This window comes from Podarcis pityusensis, assembly GCF_964106645.2.
Source record: "Podarcis pityusensis genome assembly, chromosome: 16".
NCBI classification, from domain to species: Eukaryota; Metazoa; Chordata; class Lepidosauria; order Squamata; family Lacertidae; genus Podarcis; species Podarcis pityusensis.
In genome coordinates, this window is record NC_138041.1 from 10,289,194 (window position 1) to 10,311,450 (window position 22,257).

A 22,257-nucleotide genomic window follows, 5' to 3' on the forward strand; every position below is an offset into this window, starting at 1 on the left:
CTGGCAGCAGCAGCAGCCACTCTCCAGGCAGTCCAACCCTACCTGAGATGCTGGAAATTGAGCCAGAGACCTTCGATTTGCAAAGCTCTGCCATTGAGCTATGGCCCTCCCCAGAGTTTGAGACAGTGTCTACTGCCAGTCCTACCTGGAGAACACGGAGAGCTACCTTATAGATCAGACCACTTCTCCATCTACCTCAGTAATGTCTACACTGACTGGCAGCAGCACACACCAGGTCTTCAGGCAAGGGGGTATTTTCCCAATCCTACCTGAAGATGCTGGGAGTTGAGAACTTGGGACCTTCTCGTAAACCACTGAGAGGCTTTACTACAAACAAGTAGTCTATAAATTTTGTTAAATAAATTAAGATTAGAAAGCATTAGCAGTCTCATACCTGGAATCGCCCGGGGATTGTAACAAACAAACAAATCAGCACAGTTTTGACATCTGTGGTTAAAATCAGTGCAGTTTTGAAAGATTCAGTTCTGCCATCTTAATTCAAAATGGTGTGTGATTGTATCCAAACATAGCAGGGGCAGATTGTCTCTTTTGGATGCCTGAGGGCTTTTCCTACACCAGACAGGGCAAGCTTGTGACCCTCAAGACATTGTTGGCCTCTCAACCCTCCTCAGCCCAAGTCAGTCAGGGAAAATGGGAGCTGGAAGTCAAGCAACAAACAGAAGGCTTCTCAGGCCATATTCACACCATGCATTTAAAGCACTATAAAGAGTCATGGCTCCCCCCAGATAATTCTGGGAGCTGTCACTTGTTAAGGGTGATGAGAGTTATTAGGGTGACCCCTCATTCCCCTCCCAGAGCTACAGTTCCCAGAGTCCCCCACGAAAAGGGCTTGGCTGTTAAAACCGCTCTGGGAATGGGAGCTCTGGGTGGGGAACAGGGGCCTCCTGACATCTCCCAGCGCCCTTAATGAACTTTTATCTCCCAGAATCCTTTGGGGGGATGCCATGAATGTTTAAAATGGTATCTCATGTATGGAGCGAGTGGGGCAGAGTCCCCCAACTCTGGATTAGGGTCCTGCGTTTCCCAGCTGAAGACACGCAGCTTCTCCAAACGAGATTGGGTGTTTTTGGCGACAGGATTGTTTTGTGTTGCGTGTCTCATGACCATTATGTTTGTTCGTTGTCTGCTGTGTGACTTCTGGAAATAACTTTGTTTTGTTTTGTTTTGTTTCATATTCTCTCCTCTTCCTCTCCTTCCTTGCTCTTGACCCCCACCCAAAACCTCTTTCTGGCTTCCCTTCCCACACCCCTGTCCCGCTTCCCATGTCAATCAATCAATCAATCAATCAATCAATCACGCTGGTCTGGCTCGTCTGGCTTCCATGCATTTCTCACTGGTTTGTTGACCTCACATACTTTCCCCCATCCATCCTTCCCTCGCTCTGCACTGGCTTCTCTCCTTGGTCCTGCTGCCGCGACCTTCTGGCCCCCTTGCCCTCGCTCTGGCCTGCAGCTGACGCCCTCCTTGCCCGCTCCTCCAGGCCTCAGAACCTGCCCTACCCACCTCTCCTGGTCCATTTCTCTGTGGTGGACAGCCCGGCACCCCTGCACCCCTCACTCTGCACTGGCTTAGAGAGTGTGGAGCTGAGCTCCCCTGCCCCTCCTGCCCCGGCCTTCTGCCCCAGGCTCAAGACCTTGTCCTGTGAGGAGGTCTGCCTCCTGGCCGGGCGGCAGGGGCAGGTCTTGGGCACCCTCTCGCCCGAGGAGCTGCTCCCCATCCGCCTCTCCCCCATTGGGGCCTACTCCCCCCCTGCCAGGAGCGTTCTGCCTTTCCTGGAGAGCCCCGACCTGGCTGTGCTGTTCTCACCCCTCTTCCCCCGCAGCCGCACCTTCCCCGCCTTAGCTTTCCCACCCCGCCAGGTGCCCGAGCGGCCGTTTGGAGCCCGCCGCGCCCCCCTTGACAGCCAGGCTGGAGCAGGGCTCGGGAGAGTGCCCTGGGGCAGTATGGAAGCCAGAGAGCCGGGAGCTCCCAAGCAACGTAAGCCGCCTATCCCCTCATTCTCCCTCCTTCTCCTTCCCACCTTCCCTGCCTCCGTCACCTGTCCCCCAAACTGTGCACCTCCTTGAGGGGTTTGGTTGAAGGCTGTGAGGCCAAAGCAGCTGTCCGCACAGAGACAGAGGCTGCCCGTTGCAACTCTGTGCGAGTTGCCGTTCTGGCTTCATCCAATCAGGTTCTTGTGGGTACGGCTATTCCTGCCCTTTGGCATCAGGTGTGTGCAACTGGACAGGGGACTTGAGGTCCTCTAGACCAGTGGTTCTCAAACTTTTTTGTGCCACCGCCCCCCTCGGTTCTATAAACTCAGCTCCAGTGGTCCCCCACCCCCCATCTCTAAAAAGCATTACGCAGAACTGCGGTTTGCATGGCCCGCTAAGGGGGTAATAACACAGTGAAATTCAAAACAGTAACAATCAATTGCACATTCATTCAGAATGTTGTTTAGCCGTTTAGTGGTGTCCGACTCTTCGTGACCCCATGGACCGGAGCACGCCAGGCACTCCTGTCTTCCACTGCCTCCCGCAGTTTGGTCAGACTCATGTTTGTAGCTTCGAGAACACTATCCAACCATCTCGTCTATTCAGAATAGAATGAAAACTATTTGCAGGCAGCGACTGTTTTAGGGGATATGTGTGCTATTGCGCACATGTGCATTGTGCTGAACCCAGAAGTGCCCTGAAAACATCGTAAAAAGGGATGGAACAGGACAGGGGGGCAGAACAGGGCGGGGTGGCTCCGGTGACCTGCATGGGGGGTCCAGAACATAGCAAATTGGTCTCTGTCTTTAGATTAAAGCAACTAAATAGATGAACTTCATCCAGTGATACGAGCTTTTCGAAATCTGATCATCATTTACATCTCCCTCTTGCCTCTTAGCATCCACCCCACAAGTAATGGCACTGCCCCCCAGGAGGTGGTACCATCCACATTGGGAACCAATGCTCTCTAGACTCTCTTATTATTGATCACTGCAACCCGCTCTGGGAGGTGTTTTGGGGCTGAAGAGCTGGGTAAAAAATGCTTTTGACAAATAACTTGGTTGGACTCCAGCTCCCATCAGCCCCAGCCAGTGTAAACAATGGCCAGGGATGATGGGAGTTGTAGTCCAGCAACAACTGGAGGTTTCCCCCACCTGTGCTAGAAGAAGAATTAATCACCCTGAGAGGAGGCTAATAGTCGCGTGTTTCTGATCATCTCCAGTCCAGACTGGTTGCCTAAGTCAGGATATATACCTTGCCAGGAAAATACAGGGGGAGAGCTCCTTCAAGGAGGGTGCAATTCAAAGAGCTAGAGAGGGACCACAAAAGTTCATCCTCCTGCTGATGGGAAACCATACCTGCATGCCTCCTGCCCACAGCTTCATTGGCGCATATACAGCGTGTCTGTGTACATATACATATACATACATATATACATATACTATATACCGTATTTTTTGCTCTATAAGACTCACTTTTTCCCTCCAAAAAAGTAAGGGGAAATGTGTGTGTGTCTTATAGAGCGAATGCAGGCTGCACAGCTATCCCAGAAGCCAGAACCGCAAGAGGGATTGCTGCTTTCACTGCACAGCAATCCCTTCTGCTGTTCTGGCTTCTGAGATTCAGAATATTTTTTTTATTGTTTTCCTTCTCCAAAAACTAGGTGTGTCTTGTGGTCTGGTGCGTCTTATAGAGCGAAAAATATGGTGTGTGTGTGTGTGTGTGTGTGTGTGTGTGTGTATGTATATATTGTTGGGGAAACTAAATGAAACCATTCACATTCTGCTTTGTGTGTTGATGTTTTCTTCCTCTTTGAAAGTACAGTGTGTTCTATATCGTAGCACCGCAGCTTGCCACATTCTGAATGTTGATTTTTCCCCCTCTCTTTTTGATGTGGATAACTTGAATGTACTCAAACTGAGAACTGAACTAGTTTGTTTTGTAAAAGGATGAACCTGAACAGGGATGTAGTTCCTTTTTGTGTGTGTGTGTGTGTGGACATCTTCAACTAGAACAAGTTCATTTAATAATAATCATAAAACCTTTCTAAGCTCTGGTTTTAAGTGGCATTCCACAAGGGCCTGGTGGCGAAATGATCTAGGTATCTTGCTTTTGGGGGGAGCAGGGAGCTGGGAGATGTGTTGGAAAGGAAGAGGGACGAGAGGGGGACACACATCTGCCTGAGTAAGGTGGATCCCTCCTTGTTGTCATGCCAAAGCACGATCTCTCAAATCATCTGTAGAAGCAACCCTCTTGCTCCCCAACATCTGAGTGCCAGGTCTGGTCTGCAAGCACCAACCTGGGTTCGATGGGTGCGCTGAGGCTGTTCCATCACTGAAAGGTTCCCTTGGTCCATATATTCATAGAATTATAGAGTTGGAAGGGACCACAAGGGATATGCACTCCCATCCCCTGCAATGCAGGAATCTTTTGCCCAGCATGGGGCTTCAACTCATGTCCTTGAGATGGAGAGTCTCATGTTGCACCAGTTGAACTGTCCCAGGTGTATATCATCTCTGACCATCCTGGCTGGGGCTGATGGAAGCTGGATCCCAGCAATACCTGGAGGGGCACAGGATCTTCATCTCAGCTGAGATCCAGGACCTGCAGTTATCCCTTTCCTAAAGGGAAGTTTTTAATGTTTGATGTCTTGTCATGTGTTTAATATTCTATTGGGAGCCGCCCAGAATGGCTGGGGAAACCTCGCCAGATGGGCAGGGTACAAATAAATTATTATTATTATAATTATTATTAGGGTTTAGGTGATCTAATTCAAGCCACGACTGTCTGAATCTGCCCAATACTTCATACTCTCTCTCTGTGTGTGTGTTTTAAAAAAAGATTTCTTTTTCTTCGTTTCACTTTGTGAGGGCTTGGCTAATAACTGGAATAAATAAATGAAAATCCTGGCATCCACAGAGAAGCTAGATAGCTTCTCCTCCTCCATATGTTGACTTCCCTTCTTTCTGTCCCATCTTCTTCCAGTCAGACATTCCCAGTCCTTTGGCGGGGTCCCAAATACTAGCCATCTGTGGGGGGCCGATGCTGATCGAGTCTTTGCCCAACTTCGAGAACAAAAGAAAGGTACAATCTTAAAACACATTATCTATCTATCTATCTGTCACTATTGATCATCAATAATTGTTGATCAGGATTGGTTATTAATTCTTATTTTTCATTGTTGACAATACTGAGCTTACTACCTGCGAAGTGCTAGGAAATGTCTAGCCTCATGGTGTTAACAAATTAGACAAAAGTGTTCAGCTTTAGAGGTTGGGGTGGGGGACATCTTAGGAGAGGAAGGAGGGAAACACGGGCGAGGGGGGAGAGATGCAAAGAGCCACCCAAACACCTTCAATATCTGGGAACTCTTCCCAACTCCTGTTCAGGCCTTGTTCGTTCCCATGGCAACCCATGTCTCTCCTGGCACCTTTAATTCTTGAAAACCTGAAGGGAGGCCAAAGAGATGAGGATTTCCATGGAAACGTGTTTTATTCACAGGAAACCCCAGGAAGATTTGAAAAGAAAGAGAGACAGGGAGGGTCTGCCACCTCCTTTTCCATCTGCACCCCTATGGGCATCCAGCGGAGAGGGGGGCAAACATAAGTTTCCAGATCCCCATCTTTCATTTAAAAGAGAAAGAAAGTGAGGCCCCATTCTCACTATACATTCAAAGCACAGCAATACACTTTAAATAGTCATGGCTTCCCCCCCAAAATTCTGGGAGATACTGTTTGCTAAAGGTGCTGAGAGGGGTTAGGAGACCCCCTCCTTCTCCTCACAGAGCTACCAGTTGTTTAACAACCAATTCCTTTCCCTAGGAAACTCTGGGAATTGTCGCTCTAGGAGGGGAAAGGGGGCCTCCTCACAACTTTCAGCACCCATAACAAACTACAGTTCCCAGGATTCCTTGGGGGAAGCCGCGGCTACTTAGAGTGGTATAATAGCGCTTTGAATGTTTTTGTTGCTGGCATCTGTCTGTCTCGAGAGACAAAGGAGTGTGCCTCTGGGGGTGGCGAATCGCAGCTCCTGCTGTGGCCGCAGAGTCTGGGAAATCATAACTGCTGCCTCCCATGTTGTTTTTGCCCCGTTAGTGGCACCAAAGTGACCTTTCTGGGGTGCAAGGCTGGGACCTGGGGCCCCTTTTCAGCTTCGCTGATATGATCCAAAGGAAAGCAGAGCAAGACGTTTGTCACCAGCTTGGCTGCAGGAGTTGCTGGAGGTGTACAAGGCACCATCCAACCTCCTTAAAGACTCCCACTCCTGATTTGTGTAGTGCTTTGAATGTATAGCTAAGATGATGATGATGATAATGATGAATTAAATGCAGTGCTTTTTTTCCTGGGGGGACGCAGGAGTACACATACCCCTAAACATTTTGTGAATCTAGGTTTGGCCTCATTGAGGGCAAGTATTTCAATATGAGAAGGAAAATGAGAGTACCCCTAAACATTTGTTTTAGAAAAAAAGCACTGATTAAATGTGTATATCACATCCAAAGACCACAGGGCAATTCACAACATAAAAATACAAAACGAGAACACAAAATACATAATAAAAGCAAACTGACAATTTTATCAGCCAGAGGCCTGGCTATAGAAGAACATTTTTGCCTGGCACCTAAATATATCATATATAATGATGGTGTCAGGCAAGCCTCCCTGATGGTGCTAGTATTTCAGCAGGAAGCTATGACATGTGTACTGTATACTGTAGTGGTATCTTGGTTTTTTAATGTAATCCGTTCCGGAAGACCGTTCAGGTTCCGAAAGGCTCGAAAACTGAAAACTCAGTACGGAAGCCTCAATATGGAAAACTCAATATGGAAGCTGTGTTTTTGGTTCGACTTCTGAGGTGCGTTTGAAAACAGAAGTATTTTCTTCCGGGTTTATGGCGTTCGAAAACTGAAATGTTCGTCAACGGAGACATTTGAAAACCGAGGTACCACTGTAATTGGAAAAGAAGCGGGCAGTCTGCCCTGATATTGTTTGCAGGTGCAAGCAGCATGATCGCTCGCAACTGCCCCAATACTACCATAAGCCTAAATCATAACCAGAAAGGACTTAATAATAATAATAATAACAATAATAAAATTTTATTTATATCCCGCCCTCCCCAGCCGAAGCCGGGCTCAGAGCGGCTAACAACAATAAAAGTAAAACAGTTTACATAAAATCACAATCCATTAATTGACATGCATTCTAAAATCAATTCATTCTAAAATCAATTCAAAATCAAAACTTCTGGATGGCAGCCCCCGAAGCGCAAGCAAACAATGCCCCCCCCCCCGGTAATCCTCTCTCTTCTCTCGGCTTTCCTCCAGCTTTGCTCGTGGCAGTCAGTGCCTCCGTGGACAAGATCGTCGCTCATTTCAGCACAGCCCGGAACCTCGTTCAGAAGGTTTGTTTTGACGTTACATTTTATGCAGCCGGCAGCTGGTGCCCCATTGTGGGTGGTGGGGCGGAAGGCAGGGAGCCCAGGCGGCATCAGAGCCAATGATGGGCAGTCCCCGCTCCTTGTTGGTCCCCCCCCCCATCTTTCTCCACACCCCCAGCTGATTTCTGTAAGGGCAACACTGAGACTGAAGAGGAGGAAGCTGAGAGCAGGGGCGACCCCTTGGTCTGGCTGTAAGAAAAGAGGGCAGGAAGGTGGGGGCTGGCTGAACGCAGACCGAGCGTTGGTCGGCCGCTGCCCCATTTGCCCTAACAAACTAGCTTCCACTAATTTTATATCCCCCCCCTTTCCTCCAATAAGCTAAAGGCAGCATAGATAGGGCTCTTGCTCCTCTGCCACTACCCTTGCAGCTGGTTGCGGGTTCAGATTCTGCAGTGGAAGAGAGACACACCCTGCATTTATTACCCCCCCTTTCCTCCGAAGAGTTCAAAGGGGCATAGTGGTTCTTCCCCCCCTTCAGTTCACCCCCACAACAACCCTGTGAGGTAGGCTAAGAGGCAGCGACTGCCCCAAGGTGAGCTGGCAGCAGACTGGGGATTTGAACCCCGGTGTCAGGAGCGAGCCAGCAGTAAATCGCACTGAGCTAGTTGGAGTTAAATGTGTCTTAGCAAAAACACAATCTACATAGGGGTGTCAGGCCTAATGTGGACAGCAACATCTCCAGCAGGCCTTGCCCCCATGGAGCAGTTGCAGAGACTGAAGGTGCTTGTCTTCCTGCTGCTGTCTAAGTACCTTCCTCTGCAAGGTTTCCCCCAAGCAATCTGAGACTGTACCTGCATGATGCTAATTTCTCCTTGCCCCTCTTCCTGGTGTCTTGCCTAGTTTTGGGAGACTGGGGGTGGGGGTGGAGGGGAGCTTATCGCAGCAGGAGGGAGAGACACCCGTGACTCTTCGCCAGCCAGATCCTCTCTGCTCCTTGGTCTCCCTCCACCCTTCTTCAGCTTCTGCATCTGATTCTGGGCTTCTTTCTGCCACAGACTCTCCCCGCTCACTAAGCCCTGTTGCCTTCAGTTTCCAACACCCCCTGTTCTCCTTCTGACCACTCATCGTTGTCCCACCACCACTCCCCGGGCTCTGAGCCTTCTTCCCCTGGGGGTTCCCCAGCTGGTTCCTCCCACCATTCCTCTGCGCCCCAACCAGTCCACGACACCTGGTTTCTCCTGGTCCCTGGCGCTCTCACCGCTATGCCACACTGACACAGAGATACAAAAGAGGTTTTGACAATGCAGAATTAGATAAGGTGACAGGAAGGATCCAAACCCTGCGGGACCAGAGATTCTTAGAGGACTGGAGTAAATATCTGAACAATTTGAAAAGCAATTGTAATAAACAGATTACGCAAGTAGGACTGCAAGAAGATTGGTAAGAAGGGCTGTGCGAAATATTGCAATGAAGACTATGAAGAGAGTTATAAGGATGATTAAAAGTAATAGAGAAATTAAGAAATGTAGACAAAGTGATAAAGATTGAAAAATCTTCAGATGTGGCCGATGGAAGTCCAAAATATTGTATAAGATAATATGTTAAATGATTGTTGGGAATGGTATGTTAAAAAACTAATAAAAATATATATTAAAAAAGAGAGAGATAAAAAGTGGGTGTTTGGGGGGCGTATGAAAGGCTTCCTGGCAAGGAGCTGCAGTAGGAGCAGCCCTCTGCGCTTACGAGGGTCTAATTAGAAAGTGCTAATTACCAATTTGCAAGGGGAGGGGGGCGGCTTTGGTTGTTTTCTGTCCCCAGCCTGCCAGCAGCTGACACCCAGCCGTTTCCCTCCTGCGCAGACCCAGCTGGGAGACAGCCGCCTCAGCCCAGACATCGGCTACGTGGTCCTGACCACTCTGTGCCCTGCCCTGCGAGCCCTGGTGGGCGACGGCCTGAAGCCCTTTCAGAAAGATGTCATCACGGGCCAGAGACCGAGTTCCCCGTGGAGCGTTGTGGAAGCCTCAGCCAAGCCAGGTAGGAAGGAGGCCTCAGATAGGCAGGAGGTGGGTTTGTTTGGTGGTCGTTTTCCTTTCCAAAAATCTTGATTCTGCAGCCCTAAAGGCCACATTTTGCAGAGCTTCCTGGTTAAAGCCGGTAGGATAAATCTGCTTATTTTGCGTAATTGGTTGGTTGTTAGTTCTCTCATGTCGCTAATATTGTTTTGTGGCTTGTGAGTGCTATGGTAGTGATTTGTGAATCTTTTGCTGTGGTTGTGCCGTTTAGCTGATAATAATAATAATAATAATAATAATAATAATAATAATAATATATGTATATCCCGCCCTCCCCAGCCGAAGCCAGGCTCAGAGCGGCTAACAACAATATAAGTAACACAACATTCTAAAATCAATTCATTTTAAAATCAATTCAAAATCAAATTCATGGCAACCATTGGGCTAGAGTTCTGTGAGGATTACCAAAGGACTGTGCCTTGGCCAAAGGCCTAGTGGAACAGCTCTGTCTTGCAGGCCCTGCGGAAAGATGTCAAGTCCTGCAGGACCCTAGTCTCTTGTGACAGAGCGTTCCACCAGATTGGAGCCACAGCTGAAAAAGCCCTGGCTCTGGTTGAGGTCAGCCTAACCTCCCTGTGGCCTGGGACCTCCAGGATGTTTTTGTTTGAAGACCCTAAGGTCCTCTGTGGGACATACCAGGAGAAGAGGTCCCGTAGGTACGAGGGACCTAGGCCGTATAGGGCTTTAAAGGTTAAAACCAGCATCTTAAACCTGATCCTGTACTCCACCGGGAGCCAGTGCAGCTGGTATAGCAGTGGGTGAATGTGATCCCGCAGCGAGGACCCCGTAAGGAGTCTCGCTGCGGCATTCTGCACCCGCTGGAGTTTCTTGGTCAGTCTCAAGGGTAGCCCCACGTAGAGCGAGTTACAATAATCAAGTCTGGAGGTGACCGTCGCGTGGATCTTTTCAGTTCTTTCATTTAGCAATTTATAGAGAGTGGTTGTTTTATTGCTGATATGTTGAGTTGGAAGGGACCCTGTGGATCATCTAGTCCAACTCCCTGCAATGCAGGAATATGCAGCTGCCCCTTATGGGGATTGAACCTGCCACCTTGCCATTACCAGCACCACGCTCTAACCAACTGAGCTATCGTTTTACAGATGATTCATTAATTGTTCTAGACGATTTGTGTTGTAATTGTGATGTTCTATTATGCTATTGTTATATCTTGTTTGTGATCCGGTTTGTGACTCGTGGGAGTGAAAAGCAGCATAGAAATGAATGAATGAATGAATGAATGAATGTGTTATAAAAATTTTAATGAATGAATGAATGAATGAATGAATGAATGGGTTCTTCTGGCCCAGGGGACGGGATGAAAAGTGATGTTGCACGCTTAAGTTCAACCACCCCACCTAAGCAGCCTTAAGGACCATATAGCTTACTCTTCGTACACATTTGAATCTTCTGAAATTTATGTTTTATTTCCTTATTCATTTATTTTTATGTGTTTTTATACAGCTGCTTTCCTGGTTTCTTCGGGTGGCATTCTTGTTTCCACGCTGTGCCATGTGTTTGTTTCAAGCTGCACACTGCTCAGATGTTTTTCGAGACGTCAAGCGGTGGAGAAATGCTTTTAAATAAATAGAACAAAGCACGCTGCAATTAAAACAGTGAAAGCAGGAGGTTCATGTCAGGAGATCGGAGTGTGTGTGTGTGCGCGCTTGTCTAAACAGGTTGAGTCTTCGAGAACCAGGGAAATAATAGAAATGGGAGATTGAGGCAGGCTCTTTCTGGCTAGGTGCACTCCTGGTCCATAAGGATTTCGTGAGCTCTCGTATTTGGGGCAGCCGTGGCTTGCTCATTCATTCCTGTGGGTCTTTTGGGGCAGGGGCGGGGAGCTGGGATGTGGCACTAAGTGAAGGCATCTGCTGGTGTTTCTCCATGTGCTTCTCGCCCAGGCCCCCACGCTCGGTCGCTGAACGCCTTGTACTGGCGGGTATCGCGCTTGGCTCCCCTTCGCAGCAACCAGCAGCGCTTCCACGCTTTCATCCTGGGCCTCCTGAAGTGAGTAGAAGACATTGGGTGGGGGGGTTGTTGTAACTCATTTGCCTTACATGCAGGAGGTTCCCGCATGTTCAGTCCCCAATGGCATCTCCAGGTCGGGCTGGGAATGTCCCCTGCCTGAAACCCTGGAGAGCTGCTGCCAGTCAGTGTGGACAATATTGACCAAGCATATCACACGGTGCAAGGCAACTTAAATCTTTTTTTTTTTTTTAAGAATAATATTTATTATGTTTTCCATTTTAACAAGCCAATAAAAGCCACTTTGGAAACATTCCAAATTATAATGCAATCAAACAGTCCAAATTTTATGCCAAATTATAACGCGGGTGGTGATCAGAAGGTCTGCAGTTCGAATCCCCGCGACGGGGTGAGCTCCCGTTGCTCGGTCCCTGCTCCTGCCAACCTAGCAGTTCGAAAGCACGTCAAAGTGCAAGTAGATAAATAGGTACCGCTCTGGCGGGAAGGTAAACGGCGTTTCCGTGCGCTGGTCTGGTTCGCCAGAAGCGGCTTAGTCATGCTGGCCACATGACCTGGAAGCTGTACGCCGGCTCCCTCGGCCAATAAAGCGAGATGAGCGCCGCAACCCCAGAGTTGCCCACGATTGGACCTAATGGTCAGGGGTCCCTTTACCTTTACTTTTTTATAAATCTTTGGTTGACTCCCCATGCTCTGAAGTTCGGGGAATGATGATCTCACATTGTGCTGCATTCCTTAATTCATCCAGGTAATTCCAACGAAACATTCCAGTGTCGATCCTTCATTTATATTTAACAGCCTCTGAATTTGTCCAGCAGGCGGATTCGTCCTGCAAGGCAACTTAAATCAGCCCTTTACTCAAATCCATGAGGACTAGGGTCTTGCTTTCTTTTTAGGGCCAAGGCCCATAGCGCAGTGATGGAGCATTTCCTTTGCATGCCCAAAGGTCTCAGCTGCAACCTTTGCAACCTCCCTGAGGGGGGAAGGATCCCTACCCGAAACCCTGGAGAGCTGTTGCCGGTCAGTATTGAGCCAGGTAGACTCAAAGGTCTGATTCTACAAGGCAGCTTTCAGGCATTGCTACGTTTGATGCTAAAACCCTTTGTCTTGGCCTGTTCGTCCGTAGCATGATGTCCCAAACGCATCATTGAGACTGGAGGCAAGTCTCCCTTTAGTAGAAGTACGGACTTGGCAAAGAACTCTTAACTTCTGGCTCCGCCAAAACTCAAATCCCCCCCGGTTTACTATCCCTAGTACTTCAAGACTCCCATAAAAGTGCCTGGCTTAAAACTGTCTATCAAAAACTTCACTCTTGTGGCCTATCCCCCCCAGCACCTACTCACTATGGGCCCTACTAAAGCAAACAGTCTAATTGGTCAAAGTCTAAAAGATATCGAGCATCAGAACGACCTGGCCACTATAAGGAAATTCTGCCCTTGGTATGTTCATTTTCCACCTCTCCATTTTGATTCTCTGGCCCCATATCTGCACAAACTTATTATCCCAAAATACAGACGTGCTTTTACACTTGCAAGACTGGATGTTTTGCCATCTGCGGTACTTGAGGGTCTATTCCAAAAGATCCCGCCTGAGGAACACCTTTGCCCCCTTGGAAATGGTAGCACTGAAACAGCGGCACACGTCCTCCTGTCCTGTACGCTCTACAAAGACCTGAGGAACCAGATCATCACCCCACTTGTACTAACCATCCCAGGGCGCTCAAGCACTGCCACAATGTCCTTTCTTCTATCAGATTAAAATGAGCAGATAACAGCAAAGGTTGCTAGGTTCATAGCAGGGGCAATCAGAATAAGGGCCACTAACTGACTGCTGATTCAGGACTTTAAATTGTGCTCTTATATCACATTTCCTTTTCTGCGTATACTGTAGTGTTTTACTGTTGCTATGGCCATTGGCTAATGCGAATAAAGTTTTATCTCATCTATCTTATCTCCGTAGCATGAAGCAGTTGGAGCAGTGGTTTGCCAACCTGCAGCGGAACTCAGGTAAATTTGGGGCACCCCACGTTTTTTATTAGCACCTCCACGACGTACTGATATTAGGCAAGTGCCTGTGCATTACTCTTTTTGGTGCCTGCTAAAACCCATTTTTGTTTAAGCACGCCTACCATAGAATCATAGAGTTGGAAGGGACCCCGAGGGTCATCTAGTCCAACCCCCCCGCAATGCAGGAATCTTAACCCAGGCACGTATTTTAATATAAGCTTTTATATTTGGAACTGCAGGGGGCAGGGAGAGGGAATTCTGGTTTTTATTTATATCTTTAAATTTTTTAGGTTCACTTGTGGGGGGTTTTAAATACACAAGAATTAGAAACTTGGTGGTGGTGGTTCTTTTAAATAGTGAAAATGGAAGATTAATTCTGCTCCCTGGTATCACACCCTCTACCTTCTCCCCCACCCAATGCTCCTGGAAAATCACAGAATTGTACATTTGGAAGGGACCCCAAGAATCACCTAGTCCAACTCCCTGCATGGCCAGCCCTTCTCAAACTGGGGTCCCCAACTGCTGTTGGACTACAACTCCCATCATCCCTGACCACTGGTCCTGGTAGCCGGGGATGCTGGGAGTTGCGTGGCGAGTTCCCACCTCCCATCAGTAGGAAATAACGACACGTGACACAAGTATTTAGGTTAATGGGCTAAAAAAGGCCACAGCTTTATTGGTTATAGGTAAAGAGCGGTATTGGCTTAGGCATTGGTCCTAACCGACTTTCCGGCTTCAGCCTGTTTGCTTGAAGACCGGGAAGGGTTAACACCAGCAGGGGGAGCCCTGCTGATGCACATCAACTAGGGACTCCCCTGGGGTCACCGCTCGGGGGGTGCGCTTTAGGCCCTGACCTCCATAGGCTTCGGACGAGGCCACGACCCCCGGAATCCTTTACCAGACTACCCTTCAATATTTGGGGGAGGTGATGGCGCTCCTCCCCCCCAACACATCTACATAACAATACCCCTACCAATGCCTAACCGCCAAAACCAAGGAAGTTGTGACGATTTGCTACGAGGTAGGCGGAAAACCAAATGGCCAGTGCCAATTTGCCAAGTGGAAAAAATTCCTACCAGACCCCTTAAGGGCGACCAACCGAGGCCCAGAGCAAGGTCAGAAAGGAAACCTTGAAGGGCAGGCGGGCGGGAAACCTATAAAGCTGAGCGGCCAAAGAGGGAGATCCCGGGCTGCGCTGCGCGGGTGTTGGGGTCATGAGCTCGCAACACCACCTCCTCCTGAGGTCAGAAGTGGCTTTGTAATCCAACAGCAAAGTTGAGACAGACTTAGAAGGATGCGTTTCTGACCTGTTCATGCCATCTCCCAACCCCACAGAGCTGATTTCGGCGCTGTACTTGCCCACCGCCTTCCTGGTACTCAGCCAAGGCTTCTGCCGCCGCTGGGCCGACGAGCTCCTCCTGCTGCTCCAACCGCTCTCCATGCTGACCTTCCAGCTGGACCTCCTCTTTGAGCACCAGCACCTGCCACTCGACGTCCGGCCGCCACCCCGGCGTCCCACCCCACCGACTGAGCTGCTGGCCGGTTCCCAGAAGGCTCGGGGAGGGAGCCGAGTCACTTTGCCCAAACGCCCGCCTCCTCTCGCCGGCCTGGCGGAAGGGCCCGTGGCCCAATCCAGCCCGCTCCATGAGCCCCAGGCCGGGCCGCCTTTGCACCAGAGACTCCTGCGGTGGGGTGACCGGCTGAGCCACACCTTCCGAGGCGGCGAGGGAGCCCCCGAGGCGGAGGCGGGCGCTGAAGGGAGCTGCCAGGAGAGTGAGGAGAATAAGCAGAGTTGGTGGGAGCAGCTGAGCCGGGCCTCGGGGGTCTACGGCGAGCCCCCGAAGCAGGAGGGCTTCCCTCACACCCACTGGACCAAGCTGAGGGCGGCTCTGGGAGAAGCTGTGGAGGCGGTCCGCAGCGGGGCTGGAGAAGCCAGCGTGAGCCCCGACGTGCTGCCCCAAGCGCCCAGCCCCAGAGGAAGCAGCTCAGTGGAGAACCCAAGGCGGGCACCCGCTGTCTGCGAAGAAGGCAACTCACCCATAGGGGAAGCTGCAGGGAAGTCAGAGGCGACCTGCTTGCCTGATGCCCAGGAGGCAGCCGAAAAGCTTGAGGGCACTGGAACTGCAAAGGGAAACTGGCTAGGGTGGCTCTTCGGAGCAGCCGCTCCAGGATGCGCCAACGAGGCCGATTCTCACCTGTCGAAATCCAGGTAAGTGGATGGCCAGCGGGGGAACCTGAAGCCCATAGCTGTCAACCTTCCCTTTTTTTGCGGGAAATTCCCTTATTCCAGAGCCGCTTCCCGTTGCTATCCCGGATTGTTAGATATCCCGTAGACTGTCCCCAGGACAGGTGAGGCGGCTGATCCCTTAAATTTCGAGGCTCCCCGGGACAGGTGAGGCTGCTGATCCCTTATTTTCGAGGCTGCTGATCCCTTATTTTCAAATCTGAAAGTTGACAGCTATGCCTGAAGCCAGCAGGCCAAATGCGGCCCTATGAGCCTTTCTATGTGGCCCTTGGAACTATCCCTCAGCCCACACCCCTTCTTCCAGGGCACACCCCTCACCAGCCCTGCTTCCCACCCTCCTAGAGCATTTTTGCTTGTCTGAAATTGGGACCCCTTGAGAACTAATCTCCCGTACAAAGGAAATATTTACATCAGTTTCTCCACCCACTTTGGCCTCTGGCCCCACCCACTACTTTCATGCGGCCCCTGGAAGGTTGCCCTCAGAAGGGAATGTGGCCCTCAAGCTGGAAACAGCTTCTCTGCCCCTGAGTTTAAAGCGATCTGGTCAGAAGTAGCAGCTCCCTAGGAAATATATAAGGCAAGTTATTCCCGCCATCTCCCGCTTGCGAACTTAGTCCTTGCCAGCAGTCAGAATTAGCCAAGTAAGACAGACTTGTGCCCTGAAGGCAGCGTGGTTCTCCCTAATTTTTCCCAGCGAACTCCTGGTTTGCAGGAAGGGACAAAGACACCGCTCTGCCTGAAAAACTGGGATTCGAACCCAAGCCTTCTAGACTCAAAAGTTAGGACTGTCCCCTGCCTAATACTCCAACCAAGTGCCCAACTTTCAGGCAGTATTTCCTAAATGTCTCTAATTAAAATTGTACCCCCAACAGCAAAAAAGTGGGTTTTTCTCATGAGTCAGGTATATTCTCTTTCCTATCCAAGCAGACGCCCGTCAAGCTGGTTGCCGCCCACCATGAATATCCTGGCTCTGGTGATGAAGGGGGCACCGGCCGAGAAGAGCTGGCCAGAGGAATCATGGGAAGACGTCCCACCAAGCCCACAACAGCCATACAGGTGAGCCATCCTCTCTCCGTGCCCAGGGCTGCAACAAAGTGTTGCAGCATGAAGTGCTTCTGCTGGGGGTTTCAGGCACGCCACTCTATTACCCCTCCCACTCTGGGTTTTCCACCAGTCCGCCCCTCAGTCTGTAGTCTGTGCCCACTGAGCATGCTCGGTACTCCTTGGGCTAGGAAGAGGGAGATGTGTCCTCCTTCGGATTTTCCTTTCCTTTCCTAAACATTTCTTGGTACTTCTGCAAAGACTTTGGTGTGGTAGAGCATGAGACTCTTGATCTCGGGGTCGTGGGTTCGAGCCCCACGTTGGGCAAAAGTTTCCTGCATTGCAGGGGGTTGGACTGGATGACCCTCGGGGTCCCTTCCAACTCTAGATTCCCTGAATCTGCCAATTCTTCTGAGAGGCCATATTGGGTACTTAAAGCAACAGTACTCACAAGAAGCTTGATGCATATCTAGTCAGACCATGGCCTCATCCAGTATACCTGAAGGAGCATCTCCACCTCCATCGTTCTGCCTGGACACTGAGGTCCAGCGCCAAGGGCCTTCTGGCGATTCCCTCATTGCGAGAAGCCAAGTTACAGGGAACCAGGCAGAGGGCCTTCTCGGTAGTGGCACCCGCTCTGTGGAATGCCCTCCCACCAGATGTCAAAGAGAACAACAACTATCTGACTTTTAGAAGACATCTGAAGGCAGCCCTGTTTAGGGAAGCTTTTAATGTTTGATAGGTTATTGTATTTTAGTGTTTTGTTGGAAGCCACCCAGAGTGGCTTGGGAAACCCAGCCAGATGGGCGGGGTATAAATATATTATTATTATTATTATTATTATTATTATTATTATTATTATTGGCTACACGGGCTGGCAGTGACATTTCAGGGTTTCAGGCAGGCCTATCCGGAGGTGCCATTGGGGACTGAACCTTCTGCATGCAATGGTGGTGTTTCCTGTCCCTTCCCCTAGCAGCCTTTCTCAACCTCTGGGTCCCCAGATGTTGTTCAACATCTGCAACTCCCATCACCCCTAGTTAGCAAGGCCAGAGCTCAGGGATGATGGGAGTTGTAGTCCAACAACATCTGGGGGCCCACAGGTTGAGAACCGCTGCCTAAGGGATGTGCACTTTGAAAGGAGACCCGTCTGTGTTTTCGTCGTGTGTCGCCCCCCGCTCAGTCTGTGTCGTCCCTCTGACTCCATCCAGGGCCGTTCGCGCTCTCTGCGACCACGCCGGCAGCCGGGACGACCACCTCAGCTTCCGCAAAGGCGACGTCTTGCGGGTCCTGGACACGGTGGACGAAGACTGGATCCAGTGTTGCCACGGAGACCGCCGAGGCCTAGTCCCCGTCGGCTACACCTCTCTCATCCTGTGAACTGCGCAGGGAGATGGCAAGGCTGCGGCTGTTGTGGGGGGAACACACAAACACACTTTATAAACGCACCGCTGAAGGAATTTCAACAAAATGACATGGACACTAAGAAGCTGAGGGTGCCTAGCCCCCCCCCCCAGATTGCACCCCCGTTATCCTCATGAGCCCCAAACCGATGTCTCTGTTCTTCCCCCCTCCCCTCCGGCTGTGGGTGCAAATTCTGCCGCAGGGGGTTGGCAGGGCTCCCACCGTCTCACAATTTCCTTCTTTCGAACTCTTCTCCTGCCTCTTGCCTGACTTGGCCAACTGCCCTTCTGCTCTTCCCACGCCCCGAATCACACGTTTAACCGCTTATGCTTGCTGCTTTCCACGATTGTGTAACACACACGCTGTCCGCCAAACTATGGTTCTCATTTGTATATTGCATATATCTGTGTAGATATACATATATATATATAATATTATATATTTCACCTTTCCTGCTGCTTTTGTCTTGCCGGCGATCCTCACGTCTCTCTCCCCTCCCCACCCTGAAGTGATGTCGATTGCAGAACTGGAGACTTGGAAGGGACCCCTGAGGGGCATCTAGTCCAACCCCCTGCGGTATAGGTCACCAGCCAAGTGGATCGGGACCCGTCTGGAATGGCTGTCCCTACAGGGCCCCCTCTTGAACATCCACCCAGCCCCAAAACCATGGCAGAAACGGCTCCTGTCTGAAGACGGGCACCATCTAGGCTCTCTTAAGAGATTGTGCAGAAGGGAGGGAAATAAAGGTTGTGAGAAAAGACAAGCAAAGAGGCGTCACCGTGTGAGATTGAATTGCTGCAGGCTGCACGTCTCCAAAGGGTGCGGCGTGAGGAAGAATGGTTAGCAAGCGGGGGGCCCCAATGAAATGTTGCAGCCCTCTCGCAGGATACTCCATTCTACCCCCCACCCCCTTGCCATTGCTCCCAAGCCTGCACCAAGACATCTGGCATTCAGCGAGGCCAAAGGATGCATGGGCGGTTAGTGTGGGTGAGGGTTGCAATTTTAATTTGCTGGGTGGGAGGCAAGGAATAGTGAGTCTAGCTGTCATCAGGAGGTCGGGCAACACTGATCGGCTTTAGAATCATAGAGTTGGAAGAGACCACAAGGGCCATCGAGTCCAACCCCCTGCCAAGCAGGAAACACCATCAGAGCACTCCTGACATATGGTTGTCAAGCCTCTGCTTAAAGACCTCCAAAGAAGGAGACTCCACCACACTCCTTGGCAGCAAATTCCACTGTCGAACAGCTCTTACTGTCAGGAAGTTCTTCCTAATGTTTAGGTGGAATCTTCTTTCTTGTAGTTTGGATCCAATTTGTAGCTTTGCCTGACCCCTTCCCCAAAGTGCTGTGTGGCAAGTGGCTTTTGAAACGAGTTTCAAGCAGGTTGCAATATGGTGTGGGCAGAAATCCACACTGGCTTTGCCCAACCTTTCTGAACTGTAGTTCTGAGTTCCCCAGCTGCTACTCAAAGGATGCTGGTCCTTTAAGAGTTAATGGGTCACTGTCCCAGCAGCCTCGATCTGCCCTCAATCAGCTCCCATTTTTCTGCCTGCAAAATGATCCCTGCTGGATCCAACCAAAGGCCAGACTCTAGTCCCTTATAGAAATGGAAAACCAGAGTTTGAGAGCATCATTTCTCTGAACACCAGTTGCTGGGGAGCAAGAGTAGGAGAGAAACGATGCTCTCATGCTCTGGTTTTCCATTTCTATATGGGGCGAGAGTCTGGCCTTTGGTTGGATCCAGCAGGGATCATTTTGCGCCTAGACAGGATAGAAATAGACTCCGGATCTAGGAAGAAGCTGCCTTATACTGTGCAGACTTCAGACTCTTAGTCCAGTGTTCCCAAATTAGGGTTTCCAGCTGCTTTGGGATTACAATTCCCATCATCCTTGCTAGCTAGAGATGATGGGAGTTGTAGTCCAAAAACAACTGATACCCGTTTGGGAAACACTGCTTAGTCCAGGTAGCTCTGTATTGCCTATGCTGACTGGCAGAAGCTCTCCGGGGATCCAGAGGGGTATGTGTGTGTCGAGACCTTCTATTTGCTAAACAAATGCTCTCCCATTGATCATCCCCAAAGTTTCAGACAGGGGACACTACCTAGAGATGGAGGAAGCTGAATCTAGGATCTTCTACATTCAGATCAGATGCTCTACTACTGAGCTACAGCCCACCCCACTTTCCCTCTCCCCTCCCAATAAGCCAACGGTGAATCAAGGCCTGCTAGGCTCCCAGCCACATATGGCTATTCTTTCTACGCTACGAGATTTCCTTTCTGTGACCTGCATCTTGCCAGGTATATAATTGGAGCTGTTGGGCACCCCTTTTAATAAAGATCAACCCAATTCCCCCTGCTCTAGCAGACCTAAACACAAACATCTTGTAGTCACAGCCACTTCCAAAGCTGAGCTAGGAAGACTAAGGGGAATGGTCACTAGTTAGGGGCAGGATTCAATTACACACTGGCCAATCCAAGTTGTGCAATTCTAGTATGCAGGGAGGGTCTTGCACAACAAACCAGCTTCCCCAAAAGTTTGGAATTGTTGCAGGAAAGAAAGTTCAGGCAGGAACACACTGGAGAGCATGGAACGACACGCTTGTTTTGATGTTGCAGCATCCACCCTTTGGGGCAAACCAGAATGAATGTGCATTGAATAGTCAACGTCGTCTTGCAAACAAATCCAGATGGAAAGCTCAATGAACATACTGGATGCACTTTTAAGTACAGTATTGACATGTGTCAAAAGACCAGAACCTCCCCCTTGTGGTCATATGTTGAAACAAAAACTTCAAAAAATGTGGAGTTCTATTGTACATACTTTTATGATTCTCCTTTTGGGAAAATAAAATCCATAAAAGGTGCCACCTGTTTCCCTAATGAGAAAATATTAAAGAGGCTTGTTTGATTTCTTAATACATCAAGAAAGATAAAATAAAATCCAGGGAGTGAAGACATGACAAAGGCTTAGATGAAATCTGAGCTTCGGAGATGTGACTCTCTGTGCCAATTAGATATGTGTACTTAATGAAACCAATTAAGCAAATAAAAAAGGAAGCATTTCTCCACACAAGGCCAGGGATGTAACATGATGAGTCATGTGCCACCTACTGGCAGCTGTGTGAACTGAAACGTGACAACAACCTTACATTTTTATGTGTATAGGAAGATATGTTTGTGTACAAAAGTGCAGAACAAGTGAAAAAGAAAAACACCAAAGCCATTGAATAGGAAACATTTTTTTCCATTTAATACTAGAATCTCTCAGTATTTGAGATGCAGGCCTTTTATGCAATTACATCCAATGTTAAAATTGGTAATACATAATTTACAAAGATTAACATCAAAACAATGGTCTATTTAGATATGCTCTTGTAAAAAGGAAATATCTTAGCAGCATTTCTCCTCAGCAACCACACGGCCTATCCCCATGCAGACTAAAAAGAGTTCGTATCTATATTTGCAACAAACGTAGTGCTTTCCCCTCCCCTCCCCTATTTTCCTGGGCTTCCATCAGCGATCAGGTGAAACGCTGCCAGTCTCCTCAGTTAATACAAAATAAGCCACCCACCCACCCAGAATTTTTTTTAAAAAGTCAGTAATTTTCTACACCAGTAAGAAAACAAAACCAAAAACTTAAAAAAAACCCCAAACCAACAAATTCTTCGCACTTACCTAGAATTTGATTGTCTAAAAAACATTGTTTTTAGTCTTTCAACGAAAGAAAGATAAAATGGCAGAGCTAGTGTCTCGCATCAGGGCAAGCTTTTCATTATTCTTCTTTAAAAGGACTTCTCATGGTTTTCTTTCTTTCTTTTTTTAGTGTTTAACACCATTTTGAGATGACGATTTCCCCCCCGTTTTGAACTAAATGGAGCGACTCAAAAGATTTTTCAGACATGCGATTTTTTTAAAACTTTTTTTCCCCCTACGACACACATGAGTATTTAATACTCAGGGTTCTCCTGTACAATGCTTCTCTACAGTAAGAAAATATTCCAAACTATTTTCTTATTTGTCTTCTCTTTTTTTTAATAAAATATGCTTTCCCCCCCTCCTCCTCCTCTTTCCCACCCCTCTCTTGACCCCCGCCCCCACCCCAAACTTTTTTTTTTTTTTAAATCGCCAGGTTAAAAT

General features: G+C 49.1%; 1 protein-coding gene across 4 annotated transcripts in view; it reads left to right on the top strand.

Moving 5' to 3' along the window:
- RUSC1 (RUN and SH3 domain containing 1) overlaps positions 1-18,134 on the top strand; it is a 31,780-nt gene extending 13,646 nt beyond the window's left edge. For 2 of the 4 annotated variants that reach the window (XM_080984515.1, XM_080984517.1), the window contains exons 3-11: positions 1,474-1,998; positions 4,980-5,078; positions 7,318-7,394; positions 9,230-9,404; positions 11,344-11,449; positions 13,385-13,431; positions 14,767-15,640; positions 16,601-16,732; positions 17,929-18,134. In XM_080984515.1, coding sequence (XP_080840641.1) covers positions 1,474-1,998; positions 4,980-5,078; positions 7,318-7,394; positions 9,230-9,404; positions 11,344-11,449; positions 13,385-13,431; positions 14,767-15,640; positions 16,601-16,732; positions 17,929-18,097 — 2,204 coding nt within the window. In that variant the 3' untranslated portion in view covers positions 18,098-18,134. The remainder of the gene's footprint in view (positions 1-1,473; positions 1,999-4,979; positions 5,079-7,317; positions 7,395-9,229; positions 9,405-11,343; positions 11,450-13,384; positions 13,432-14,766; positions 15,641-16,600; positions 16,733-17,928) is intronic. The other 2 variants (XM_080984516.1, XM_080984518.1) reach the window with 2 other exon arrangements.
- The last annotated feature ends 4,123 nt before the right edge of the window (positions 18,135-22,257 follow it).